General features: G+C 38.2%; 1 protein-coding gene across 2 annotated transcripts in view; it reads right to left on the minus strand.

The window, feature by feature from the left end:
• Nucleotides 1-452: 452 nt before the first annotated feature.
• Nucleotides 453-13,178, minus strand: part of grin2aa (glutamate receptor, ionotropic, N-methyl D-aspartate 2A, a) — a 183,474-nt gene continuing 170,748 nt past the window's right edge. For both annotated transcript variants that reach the window (XM_044100853.1, XM_044100854.1), the window contains 2 exons: nt 11,749-11,987; nt 453-9,455 (listed from right to left, as the gene is read on the minus strand). In XM_044100853.1, the coding sequence (XP_043956788.1) occupies nt 7,488-9,455; nt 11,749-11,987 (2,207 nt within the window). In that variant the 3' untranslated portion in view covers nt 453-7,487. The remainder of the gene's footprint in view (nt 9,456-11,748; nt 11,988-13,178) is intronic.

The raw sequence follows: 13,178 nt of genomic DNA on the forward strand, positions 1-13,178 counted from the left end.
TGAACTTAACATGGTTGTGCTAAAATGAAATCACTGTGCATTTCCTTGCATTTATGAATTCAAACTCAATAATGAAAAGGATAACTGACAAAAAACCATCTTGAAATATTGACTGCTTTCCAGATGTTCCTGGTTTGGGTTGTTTGGTTGAAAATAGGATGTAATTTTTTTGTTGTTTTTACAAGCATGATATACCACAGAAGTGTGATGCGCTTAATGAGTTGTCACTGATAGACTACATTAAAAACAACTGACGCATCGTCTCTAAATTAGGATGAAGCCTCTGTGTTAGGTTTTATATGGCTATATGACTCCAGGTAGATGACATTGATTGCGTCACAAAAAACAGGGAGAACAAAACAAAGCTCAGAGATGCAAAATCTACTAGCAGACAAGATAAATTGTGATTCAGATGTTACAGATCGACCAGGAATCATGAGTCTATATAAGTGGACTTTTATTGGAAACAAACAAAAGCACTGCTCAAAAAAACCTCAGATTTCCAAATTAATGCTTTCTTAGTAGAGATCTACGGTGCCTTGCAAAAAGTGTTCTTGCCCTTGAATTTTTTGAATATTAAAATCATTTAGTTTTCTGTCTTTTTATGGTATATACCAACAAAATAAAGCATAACTGTGATGTGGATTACAGATGGTTTGTATACTGCCTCCACTAGTCGGTAACTCATAGAACGACCTTTCAGTGCCAAAGATTTTCAATTGGATTTGGATCTGGATTTGACTAAACCATGGTTTGCTCTAAAACCGGGGGTGGCTGATTCCAGTTCTCAACATTAATTGTCCTGCTCATTTCAGATGTTTACCTAGATTAACATACCTGGATCAAATGACTGTCACTCATGTGGGACCATCCCTAAAAGGTGCAGAAATTAGCTCTCTAGTACAAAACTTGACCAGCCCTGACCGAAATCTTTCCAGTTAAGCTTCGACTGTCTCAGTATTGTGTTGGCTCTAGTAGGCTATGTTCCAGAATTGCTCTGTAGCTTGTGCAACCCATCTTTGATGAACTTTGACCAGTTTTTCTTTTCCCTGCTCAAAAAGCATTCCTCACTGCACCATGATGTTGCTAACCCCCATGTTCTGGGAGGTGGGTAATGATTTGAGTGAAGCTCCAGTTCTACATTTCTGCCACGAATAGAATTGTGCATGTCGGCTCAGAAAGGTTAATGGCATAATCTGAGGAGAGCACCTTCTTCCACATGTTTGCTGTATCCCCTTCATGACTTGTAGCAGGCTTTAAATAGCACTTTTGGTTTTCTTTTCATGACTCCACCATGAAGGTCGGACTTCTTGGTGGCAACCTGTCAACAGTTGGTTGCCCAGTCAACAGATTTCTCATCTGTTCTCTGGATCTCCGTAGCTACCATAGAGCTACTAGAAGAAAGTGTATACATCTAAAGCTTGGAATACTGTTTTATATATAACCCTGCTCAAAATTTCTCCAGAACCTCATCTCTGACCTGACTAGTATGATCCTTGGTCTTCATGATGCAGTCTGTTCTTTGCTATTCTTTAACAAACATCTAAGACCTTTGCAGAATAGCTGTGTTCTTATTTAAAGGTTAAAATAAAGCCAGGTGGATTTATTTTATAATTGTATTTAAAAGATGGTTGATTGGTTTGGATTCCATTCAAGGGTTTGCATGCAGAATTAAGCCATTTTAATTGTGTTATTTTCCTTTTACCTCTCAGTTATGCACTACTGTGTGTTGGTCTACCACAAAATCCTACAAAAATACATTTGAGCTCGTCTTTTGAATGTGAGAAAATGCTTTAAAGGGTTTGAGGATAGTTTTGCAAGATACTGTAAGACTCCTAATCACACGTTTAGTCTAAAAAAAATCAAGTGAGAAAAGAATCAAACACCTTCTCTCGTTTCCACCTAAATAGTCACTTAACTTAAGCTGAAGAAATTGTTTATACATAAAGCAAGGAAAACCTGTTGTCACAGGAGATCCCGACAAGACGGCAAGCCTTGTGAATGGTGAAATTTTATTCTAGTTGCTCTATAGAGAGAGAAAGAGAAAAGGAGAGATAGAAAGAGAGATAAACAGTGCCACTGTACAGAAGAGCTCTTGTGAAATCCACACAAAAAAATATTGTTTTTACTCTTTATAATTCTCCATGATGATGTATTTCAGTATGAATTTACAAGCGATTTTTACAAGTGTAATTTCTAAATATATTCAAAATAGTTCCTTAAAAGTCTTTGAGGAAGTATCAGTTTTTTCTCTCCTTTTTTATTTTATTTTATTTTTTTTTAGAAAAAAAAGCTCTATTCTTACAGCAAACAATAAAGAAACAGGTCTTATATCTTTGGAGGGATAGCAGACTCAAAGTTGAGGGTTGCTTTTTTTCTTCTTCTTCTTCTTCTTCAGAGTTGAAGTCCTGACACACATGAAGGAGACGTAAGAGAGAAGCAGAGCTGGTGATACAGTATTTCTCACCCGCCTTCAGAGAAAGAGCAAGGATGTCCCACCATCCCAAGCCAAGCCTGAACCCTCAACCTCCTGCCCCTCCCCCACCCATCAACCTGTTACATCACTGGACAAAACATGGCCTGATAACAACCAGTCCGCCAGTATGGGGGAGGGTTGCAGCGAGGGGTCAGTTCCTCGCCTTCTTCCTCAAAACAGCAGCATCTTCATTGTGTTAAACACAGATATATATATATATATATATATATATATTTCTTTTTTTTTTCTCTCAAATATGTATATACTCACATCTGGTTACAACGCATTAGTGATCATAACATCATAACCAAAATAAACAAACAGAATGAACAAAAAAGAGAAACGTAAAAACATAAACTTATTACATCTTGGGGTTGCATGCCATCACCTCATTAGTTATCATTAAATGTAATTAAAATACATTTTTTGTCATTTAAAAAAAGCAGGGTTGTCATCACAAGGGCGGGGGGTTTGGGTGTGTGTTCCAACATAAGACGGCATCAACTTACATGATGGTTCTGCAAAAGTTGAACAAACTGAACAAAATGTTATGAGTCCATGAAACAAAATGGTGCATTGCTGATATTTTCCATGTGCATATTGTTCACTTGACAGCTCACACAGGCAGCATGTGGAGATAAATATGATAATAACCATAATAAATATGCAGATAAATGCAAAAAAAGGGACAAAGGGGGGGTGGAGGGGGAAGTCAACATCAGGGATTCGCTGTTTGGGGAGCAAGGAGAGGTTCACTGTAGTATCTCAAAAACAGTGATAGGACAGAGGTTGTTAAAAATAGCAAAGATGGAGCTTCAGCTGAAACACAGTGGCTAATGCAGTCAAGTAGAGAGAGGAGGGACAATTCCATTATTCCATATGAGGATAGCTTTTCAGAATTCATACTGTGAAGGGTGCTCAGTTTAGCAAAACAAAAAAAAAAAAAAGTAGAGCTGAGAACATCTAAGCTCCCATCCCACCTTCCCTTTCTTCCCCTCCTCTTCCTCCTTTTCTCTCTCAGGTTGCATGAGCTCCAACACAGAGCTAAACTGGAAGACCTTGGACTGGTATAGTAAACAGGAGAAAAGTTTCATTCTGCGTTGTGGCCACCGTAAATTGTAGCATGTTTATGTTTTTTTTTTCTTTTTAAATAATATATTTTATATATTTTCTACAAAAACCTGTGTCACATTTTGTTCTGTTGCTACTGCTCCTCCAAAATGCACAGAATCATCCTGAGGTATTTTTATTTGATACAATTTGGCTTAGTGGATCCAATCAATTAAACAAATCAGTTAACAAAGGTGATTTCATGAGTTGTCTTTTTTCGAAAGTGTGCAATTTGTACAGCTTTATGCTACAAAAAGTTTGGCACGAGTGAACATGGAAATATATACACGTATGTCTCTGTATGCAAATATCAAAACATGTAAATAAACAATCAGATTAATCCCACCCCAGCTCAAAAAAAAAAATAATGTTTTGGTTATCATTTCAAGCTTGCCCAAGATCTGCCATGCACAGATTACACTAAATCCCAACAGATGGATATGTGCTGGATGAGTATAAAACAGTGGAGCCTCCTTGGATGCAGTAGCCCCAACCCACAACCCACCCAAACAATGGTGTAAAGGAAAACAAGGGATCCATTTATAAAAATTCTTCTTCCTCAAGAGATCTGGATTTCTCACAATGTGAGAACAATCTCCTTTAAGACTACAGTGTTTAAAGGGCAAATATAATCATATTTGTGAGCCATAAAATCTAGAATAGCCTATGAAATCTAAAGTATAATCATAAATTTAAAAGGACATTTTAATCACCAAAATGTCTTTTCAGTCGTGCCTCGGGTGGCATTTGTATACCACTAGTGCCTTTTGATGCATATTCAACACATAACATGGGAGTGACCTTCCCATGGTACAGCTGGTAGCACTGTTGCCTAGCAGGACCAGCATGTTCTCCTGGATACTCAGACCTTTTCCCACAGTCCAAAAACACAAATTCTAGGTTAACTAGTCTCTAAAATAAGCTCAGGTTTGGAAATGTGTGCATGCATTATGGTTTTTCTTGTATTGGCCTGTGATTGACTGGCTACCTGGTGTATCATGCTTCTTGCCCAATAATTGCTGACCCGCCCCTTGCAACCACGCAAGGACAAACAGATAAAGACAATGGATGGATATGGGAAGTACATTCCCACCATTTAGTGGTCTCAGCTATGCCCAGTAATGCTTAGTTTGGCTAATTTACAAAATTGACAGTACCTAATTGAGAATGTGTTTGACAGCAAAAAGAAGTACCATATGATAATGTATCAACAGGATAAACTGTGTCCAAAGAACAGCTGCTATCCATAAACTCCACTCTGGTTACTTATCAAAACATGTCAAATAGTGTGTTTGAACGCATTGGCAACACAGAATAATGACGGCGTGAGCATTTTCGCCATTAATTTCATGTTGTAAACATTTTTGCCTGAAGTTTATGAAACAATTAAAATCTCCATTCAAGGGAAGGCACACCCCAAACCTGAGACAAGCGAAGATATTTAAATGCTAGAGTTAGGAAATAAATCAGTCAAACCACAAAGGCAGCCGTAGCTCTTCTTAATGAGTATAAAGCTTTTTATGCAAGAACATGCTTTCTTTTACAGTGGTTTTTGCTTTTTTTCATCTGTACTCTGTTAAATCAATAAACACCCTTCCCCGTCTTGCTTTCATATTCAACTCGTTATATTTTTTGTTTTTTTTTTTTCTACCAGACTGAGCCAAATGAACGCGGGAGCATTTGACTGTAGTTCTAATCTAAAAGTATATCAGTATATTTACCTCCCTCTAATCCACCTACCTACACAACATTAGCGTCAAACGACATTTAAGGCTAAACTACAACTTGATAACTTCAAGAGTTTGAGTGGTCTAACAGACGGTATGTTTGGAGTAACTTCCTGACTTTTATCTTACTGTTGTGTATTGAAAACATTCATGGGAAACCATTGACTGTTTACATGGAGAAATCATCTGAACCCTGCCAGAGTATTATTATTTTTTTTTTATTAGATCTATTGCGACTCTCGACTTTTTTTTCTCCCTATGTTGAATTACAAGTAGAATGGATTTGCAAAGTACTTTTATACCCCCCCATTTGTTAGCTTTATGATCTAGTTCTCTCAGAAAATATTTTCCTGACTTCCTTCATAGTCAGGAAAAAAACTCAAACCAACATTTCAGCTGTAAACTTTGGTATCAATGCTTCCGAGTTCAGAATTCCAAACGTATCTTCATTACTCTTTAGCAACTTTTGACCAACATTTTGTCTTTCACAATATTTTTGCATATTGCTCTATTTGTCATGGAAATGAATGGAATTATCATGACATGCACGGCTGAAAACGGATAACAATGAATCCTTTTAAAAGTGATGATATATGCCCTTTAAATACTAATAGACTGTCAACTGAGCCAACGGAGAAAAAACTTGACTTCAATCTAAAAAAATAAATGTGAATTATTGTAGATCACACTATTTATGACATGTAAATGAAGGAAAGGAAGAAGGAAGGGATCATCAGAGCTTCTTCTTTTTTTTTTTCAGCTAAATACCCTGTTTTTCAGTGGCAGAGTTGTCAAAATACAAAATTATGCCTGTGCTCACCACAGAAGAGGTGATGGCGGACACAGATGCGATCTTTCCCCTCTTTGTCATATAATCTTTATTCTCTTCCACAATTATCTTAACAGGTTTATTATGTTTAAAGATCAGAGATCAAAGTTTGTGTTGTACTACATCCATCCAGCACCTCTAACTTTGCCCTTTTCAGAAACATGATAAATATGTGTCTGACTGAGTATTTGTGTGCATTTTATCGTGTCTTGAAGGGAAAAAAAATTAACACATGCAAAATAACCTACTACTCCTGATGATTTTTTTTTTCAGTAAGCTATGCCTTTTTTTTTCAAATGCAAATGTGGGAGAGAGTTTCTTTTTAAACTAATTGCTATTGTGCTACCAAATAAGCAAACACTAAAATTCTACATAGATTTTTAATTTTTATAGCTGACTAGAATAAAAAAGTAAGACTTTGCAATCATTTTATATGTGCAGTGCCAAGAATGAAATGCCCCTCTGCTGTTTGGAGTTTCCATTCTTGTCTTTTCTCTATACAAATCATTTTCTCAGTCTGCCTTCTTTCAGTTTGTAAACATTATCCCTACATTGTTCCTATTGTGTTGCTGACATGGTTTTTAAAAGTAGAAAACCACACTCTTAGTTTTCAACCCGTAACTGACAAAAACAACCAGTTGATTACCGGTACACTGATTTGCTCACTTTTTTATCCTCTTTGTGTTCTTCACTCTCAGGTGTACAGGTACATCTGTTAGCGCAACAAGTAGCAGACCATTGGACTAACTCACTATTCCACTTTCCCTTCCCAGAGTGCCTATAAGTCTAGTTCACCCATCTGGTTTCCCTGTCAGGCCCATTCTCGTAGTGAGCTTGTCAGTGAAGGTGGAAAAGAAAAATGGTAAGAAGGAGGTCATTATAAGCATTAACTCCTTTTCCACTGTTTCTTAATCCTCCTTAAAAAAATAAATAAATAAAAAATTCACTACCACCATCAACGCCTGCACATTACTGGCACATAATGCACTCTTCTTCTAATACCAAAGTAGGAATTCTTCGATAAAGAAACCTAATACACCAATCCCAGAAATTGCACTATTATGTTCTCTTCCTCCACTTTAAAACCGTACAGCAGAGTGCTGATCAAATATTTAACTGATTGGTACATGGGAGACAATGGGCAAATATGGTGATATCATCTGCAAAGAGAGTAAGAGCAATACAATTAGTCCCAAGTGGGCCAGAAGTTCTTTTTTGAGCACAATGTCAAAGAGAAGAAAAATGGTCAGGTGGCTATGGCATCCCTTAGTGGATAACATAGTTGATAAATTATAATACAAACCCAGAGAGGAGTTAGAGGGAGAGAAAACATTTCTTATATTAACTAAACATCTGACTCCAGACTGGGAATTTTCTTATACACCCGTCTATTGCTGAACTGGGCTGAGTTTAGGACACCCCTTGAGGCTGGGTATGCACTAGTCTTATTGGCTGAGTAAGGCATCACATGCTCTTTATTATACATGTCATTAGCTATCCGCCCATCCCTTGAGCAGTATGAAGAGGTGGATTTAACAGAAGAGCGAAGATTGTTCGCATCATTGCGTGTTTTGATGGGAGCTGCTCCTAGGGCCAATGAAGGAGAACCTACTGCCAGCTGTTTGTAAATGTCAGAGGAGCTACGCCCATGGACCAGTCTGCTGCTGGTATCATCCCTCAATGAGTGACTGAGGAAAGGGTTTTCCGAGCCATGAGTTGGGTACAGGGACTTGCTCCTCTTGCTTTCCTCAAGGTTATTGTTAAACAGCACTGATTTAGACCCGGTGCCAAAGAGTCTGCCAGAGTAAGGGCGCATCCCAAAGAGATTGGCATAGTGGGAGTCAGATGCTGAGTCCAAGAAGCGATCCTTCTCCTTGAGGCTGACGCTACGTGCTGGTCGGCCCTGGTCTACATCCTTGGGCTTTTCGAGCATGATGTTGTCAAAGGAGTGCTGACGACTTAGCCTCAAACGGTTTCTTTTCTGGACATGTGGCCCATCTGTCTGTGGCCAGTATAGACCAAACATTTCGTCTGGCTGCTGCTCCTCTTGGTGATGCATGGTGGGGCTAACCAAGGGATCACCAAAAAGCTGGTCCTCACTAATGTCATACAAATTGGCTGTGTGAAGGCATGCATCACATCGATTGTATGGAGATCGCGTCCCAGATGCTGTGGCAGATCCTGTAGAGACGTAAGGCCCTCCTTGTTGGTAGCTAGAGGGTACTTTGGACAGGCAGGATCGGCAGTGTGTCTGTTTGTACCGGTCAATGGATTCATGAGGGGACAGGGAGATATTTTTTTCTTTTAGGCTGTAGTGCTTAGAGTAAGCTGAGTCTGGCAGAAGATCTGAGTCCGTGTGATGCATAGGTGAGGAGTTCAGATGAATGATTGGCTGCTCACACTTTCTATAGTTATCACTGTGGTCAGAGTAAATTTCAGGGTAATCCAAATCATCTGTTCCAAGACCATGACTCTCCCGGTAGTGAACAGGATCTGAATGGAGGCTCATCTCCCTGTCTGAATCAATTGTGTAGATTTTCTCTCCTCCTCCTCCTCCTCTCCCACTTTGGTTGGTTCCACCGCTGACCTGCTTAGTTTTTAAGTAGGACAGCTCCACCTCACTGCAATCCCTAGGGTATTTTGACGTCATGGATCTTTTTTTTAAGTTGTCCTTGGGTTTCAGGTGCTTGTTGTTTTCTGGGTCCTTGTAGGTGGCTCCCCTGCTGGAACAGTCAGAGATGTCGGAGTGGGCTGTGTCTTCTGGGAGGTAGCGCTGTGTCTTCATGGATATTCGTGGATCTGGCATTAGCATGTCAGGCATTGGAGAAGGCCCCGGTGGCACAGAACGCAATGTGTCGGTTGACTTTTTCCACAAGGTTCGCTGAGACTTTGCATTTGTTTGGACTGTGTCAGCACTCACTGCTACCTCAACGGTATTTGGATTGGAATCATTCAGGGTCAGGGGATGCTGCCCGCCTTGAAAAATATAGTTGTTGAGGTGGTCTTTGTGGCGATTTGCAAGATAAGACTGAAGGTCACCGGTGTCCCCATAGATCATATCTTTGGGAGCGTAGCTTCTGTTGTCAGCATAAATGAAGTTGCCTTTCTCTGCCATCATGTCCATGATCATGGGACCAGCTGAGTGCATGAATTCTCGTTTAGGCGAGTTCATGCGGGAGCCACTGAGGTTAGACATATTGGTCATCTGTTTCGCAGACTTAATGAGCTTAAGCATTTTGTCCTGGGGGCTGAAGTCAAGGTCTGTCTTTTTCTTCATGTCAATGTGTACACCATGGATACAGCTCCAGATTCCCTGCATAATACACATTAATAAAGAAAAGATGAAGAAAATGAGCAAACAGAAAAGGGATAGGAGAAAATTAGGTTAACACACACACACACACATATATATATATATATATATATATATATATATATATATATATATATATATATATATATATATATATATATATTATACCAGTCCTTGCTGCTATATAGTTGGTTAGAATACCAATTGTACCAGTATTGCACACACTCAGATGTATCACAGTTTATAAAACCGGCAGCGGAACACTATTGCTCTATTAAATGCGACCATTTTTTGCTCTTCTTGAAAAAATAGGCAATTTGTCTATGTACATGGTTGATGGAAATAGGTTACATTGAAAATAAGACTAACCAAGAGATTTTCAAAGCATACCCTCATTTTGATCTTAAAAAATATTTTCTACCTGTGTTGTTTAGCTGGACATTCTAGATTTTACTACAAATTACATTTCTACTGCACAATGAAAAAAATAATACACTGTGTAATACACAAAACTGCAGGGGTGCCCAGATAGCCACATCACAAATAATTTGTTTTTCTCTTAGAAATATATTTATATTCCCATATCTCCAATGACTTAGTCCACAGATACTGTTGGAGTCCATTTTTGTAAGCCCAGCTTTTACAAAATGATGTTTCAGACTGAAAAAGAAAAAGAAAAAAGAATCTCTCTCATAGTCAATGAAGTAGGTTACCCTTCTTTATAGTGTATCGGCTGCATAATCTAGGAAGCCTGTTCAAAGGGGAAGGTGCAGTTAATATACATTTGAGACCAAAATTATTTATAGCTGTGGCAGATTCAGATTTAAGGTTATCTTGTAATTTTACCAGCATGATTCATCTGAATGTTTTGTTGCGACCTATTCAGTGTCCTGACTTAAATGTAAAAGAGAATATCTGGAGGGACAAAAATACATTTTCAAAATATCTGTGGGAACATGTAAAATGATGGGCATCAGTAACAAGATGGGTTTGATTTCTACTCTATATTTTACATAACTTTCTCAAAATGTATCATTAGTTGTTTTTGGTCAATTCTCGATTTAAAGTTATTAAAAAATTAATAGCTTAATTGGAAATTAATCTAAAATTCTGGGATCTATGTACCTCTGGTTAAAGACAGACTTAAACACTCTGGTCTTACTATAGCTAACCAACATGTCAGCTTCAATATACTGTCTCTGGACCAATGATACCTGGAATAGAAAGTTTGAGTAGTTATGACCCTATGAGTCAAAAGATTTTTGACTCATAGGGTCTTTGAAAGCTTCCAAACTATGTGACTGGTTAGTTTTTCAAATGGGGAGAATTGAACAGTTACTTTATTAGAAGGTTGTATCAGCGAATGAGTCACATAACACCAACTTGCTAAGAGATCACTGTTGATAGATGTGTCCAAGGGAATGCAAACAATCACCCAGCAGTTTACTGGCAGTTGTCACTGTTTTACTTAATATGTTATTTTGTGCCACCAAAACTGCCCATAATACAAAAAAAAAAAAAAAAAAAAAAACTCTCCATAAAGGTGCTGTAAAACATCCACAGTGATGCAATGCATGAGATTTGAAGGTGTAAATATGCTTTCTTTGTACATTTGTAAAGAATGTCTGCATAATACAAGCAACAAACTGACATTTAAATGTGAATTCTCATAAGTGGTAAGAAAAAGCGTCTCCCTTAAAAAGTTTTTCCATTTAAGGTTTTACCACCTCCTCACTACTTGCCGATGCTAATGTTTCCATACAGAGTAACACTGCTGCAAATAAAGTGCAAAGACACTGCAGTGCTTTTAGGCATGCACGTCCATGTCTTTTGTTCTCACACACAATGAGGAAAAATGCTGACCTTTCAGCAGAATGAGAGAGAATAAATTGATTAAGTGTGGGTTGCTGTGGTTTCATCCAAAAAACAGGCCGCAATTAGGGTCTATTTTTGTCGATAGTCAGGTCTGCCTCGTGATTCCCCCTCCCACCTCCATCCCCATCCTTGCATCTTATCCTATTTTGCGAAACCCTCCCTTCCCTCCTCTTTTAAAGTTAGTGCCTTAGTTTTGCACCAAGTATTTTGTCTGTGTGGAAAAAAATAACCAAACCAGGCCCGTTTGACCCTATATGTGCAACATTAGCCATTATTATGACTGAAGTAGTTCATTGTACCTTCTTCCTTGATCATTGACATATTACTACCTCCATATATTCACGTTTACAGAATGAACTCCCTGTTCCTGTGAACATTTGCCACATGCAATAACAGATCATGTTGATAGAATACTTACCCTGCTGATGGAGAAAAGAAGGCCTGGCCTGCCAGAACACACTCCGGTAAAACAGTATCTCAGCCTCCAGTAGAAGAGATGCTCCGAGACAAAGGTGATGAGGGAGAGTCCCATCGCTGTGGCCAGCATGTAGAAGACCCCCGCCATGTTGTCCACATCCAGCTGACTTGACATGACTTCGTTCTTTTCATTGTGACAGATTCCTGTCAGCCACTGGGCCTCCAGTTCTTCCATTTCACCTAAAAAACAAATGCAATGGAGTAAGACCATTCTATGGCCTCCAGGAATTTCCTAGATCGTTCAAACACCACAAGACTGAGGCAAATTTAAACAACCTTATTCCAGCACTATTGCACTCTTAGTATTTGATAAATAAGTTTTCCATTGCTATTTTCGCCACCATCTTACCACAAAAATACCAGCACTGGTATCACATATCTGCACAAGGATTTTTGCTTACAATCTGCAGGATTTCCCTACAGGCTTCTGCGCCTACATCATCAGTTTCAGCCTTCCTGTGGAGGAGCAAACAGCATCAGGACTTTAATCAGCTTATCAGCAACACAAGGGGACTTTCTGTACAGAGATCTAAGCATCACCAGGTTGGATAGTCCAGTGTAATACTTCAGAGCTCTCCACATATGTTTCGGTCACTATAGCCAGAAGGATTCAGGATACAAAATGCTAAATTTGATCACAGTAAACTGATAACCTTGAGGTCATGAAACAAGAAGTTTTTTTGTTTTGCTGCACTAAAATATTTATCTAATTGTGTTATAAAATCTTATTGTGCTGGTGTTTTGTTGGACTCTTCCACCAGCTCGCCCTCCTTATTTTCCACCATCATAACTGAGTACATTTATATAGTTTTTCTTAGGCAGCATCAGGAATACATTTACCATTTATACTAGAATATGAAGCATGCAACTTCTCTCATTTAAGCAACCAGACTACATGGGCAGTTTTTAGGTGCGTGCGCTAATTTCTTTGTGGAATCTTTATTTTATGATACGTTTAACCTATTCTGATCTCTGTGAAAATGGCTTCAGAATTGAGTGTTTTGAGTCGATGGGAAGTTTGAGGAAATGCGGATTTTTTCAACTATGAGCATGTGGTGGAAATTAAAAAAGATTATTTGATCATAAATGGATGTTCTCTGGATATTTACTGATCTTTATTTACAATAGTAAAAAAAAAAACAAGCAGCAGTTGCTGTTACATAATCCCTGTTTCAAATACTGAAAACATTTTTAGATAATCCATACATAGATATGACATCTATACATACATAGATATGATATCTATGTATGTATGAAAAAACAGTGTTATTTCTTAACACATTGTTTTACTAAGTAATTTTTGTCAAATTCAAAAACTGAACTTATCACATTTTTATTTGTCCAACATTATTCCATTTCATTAAAAGTTTT

This window comes from Gambusia affinis, linkage group LG19 (assembly GCF_019740435.1).
Source record: "Gambusia affinis linkage group LG19, SWU_Gaff_1.0, whole genome shotgun sequence".
Classification (NCBI taxonomy): Eukaryota; Metazoa; Chordata; class Actinopteri; order Cyprinodontiformes; family Poeciliidae; genus Gambusia; species Gambusia affinis.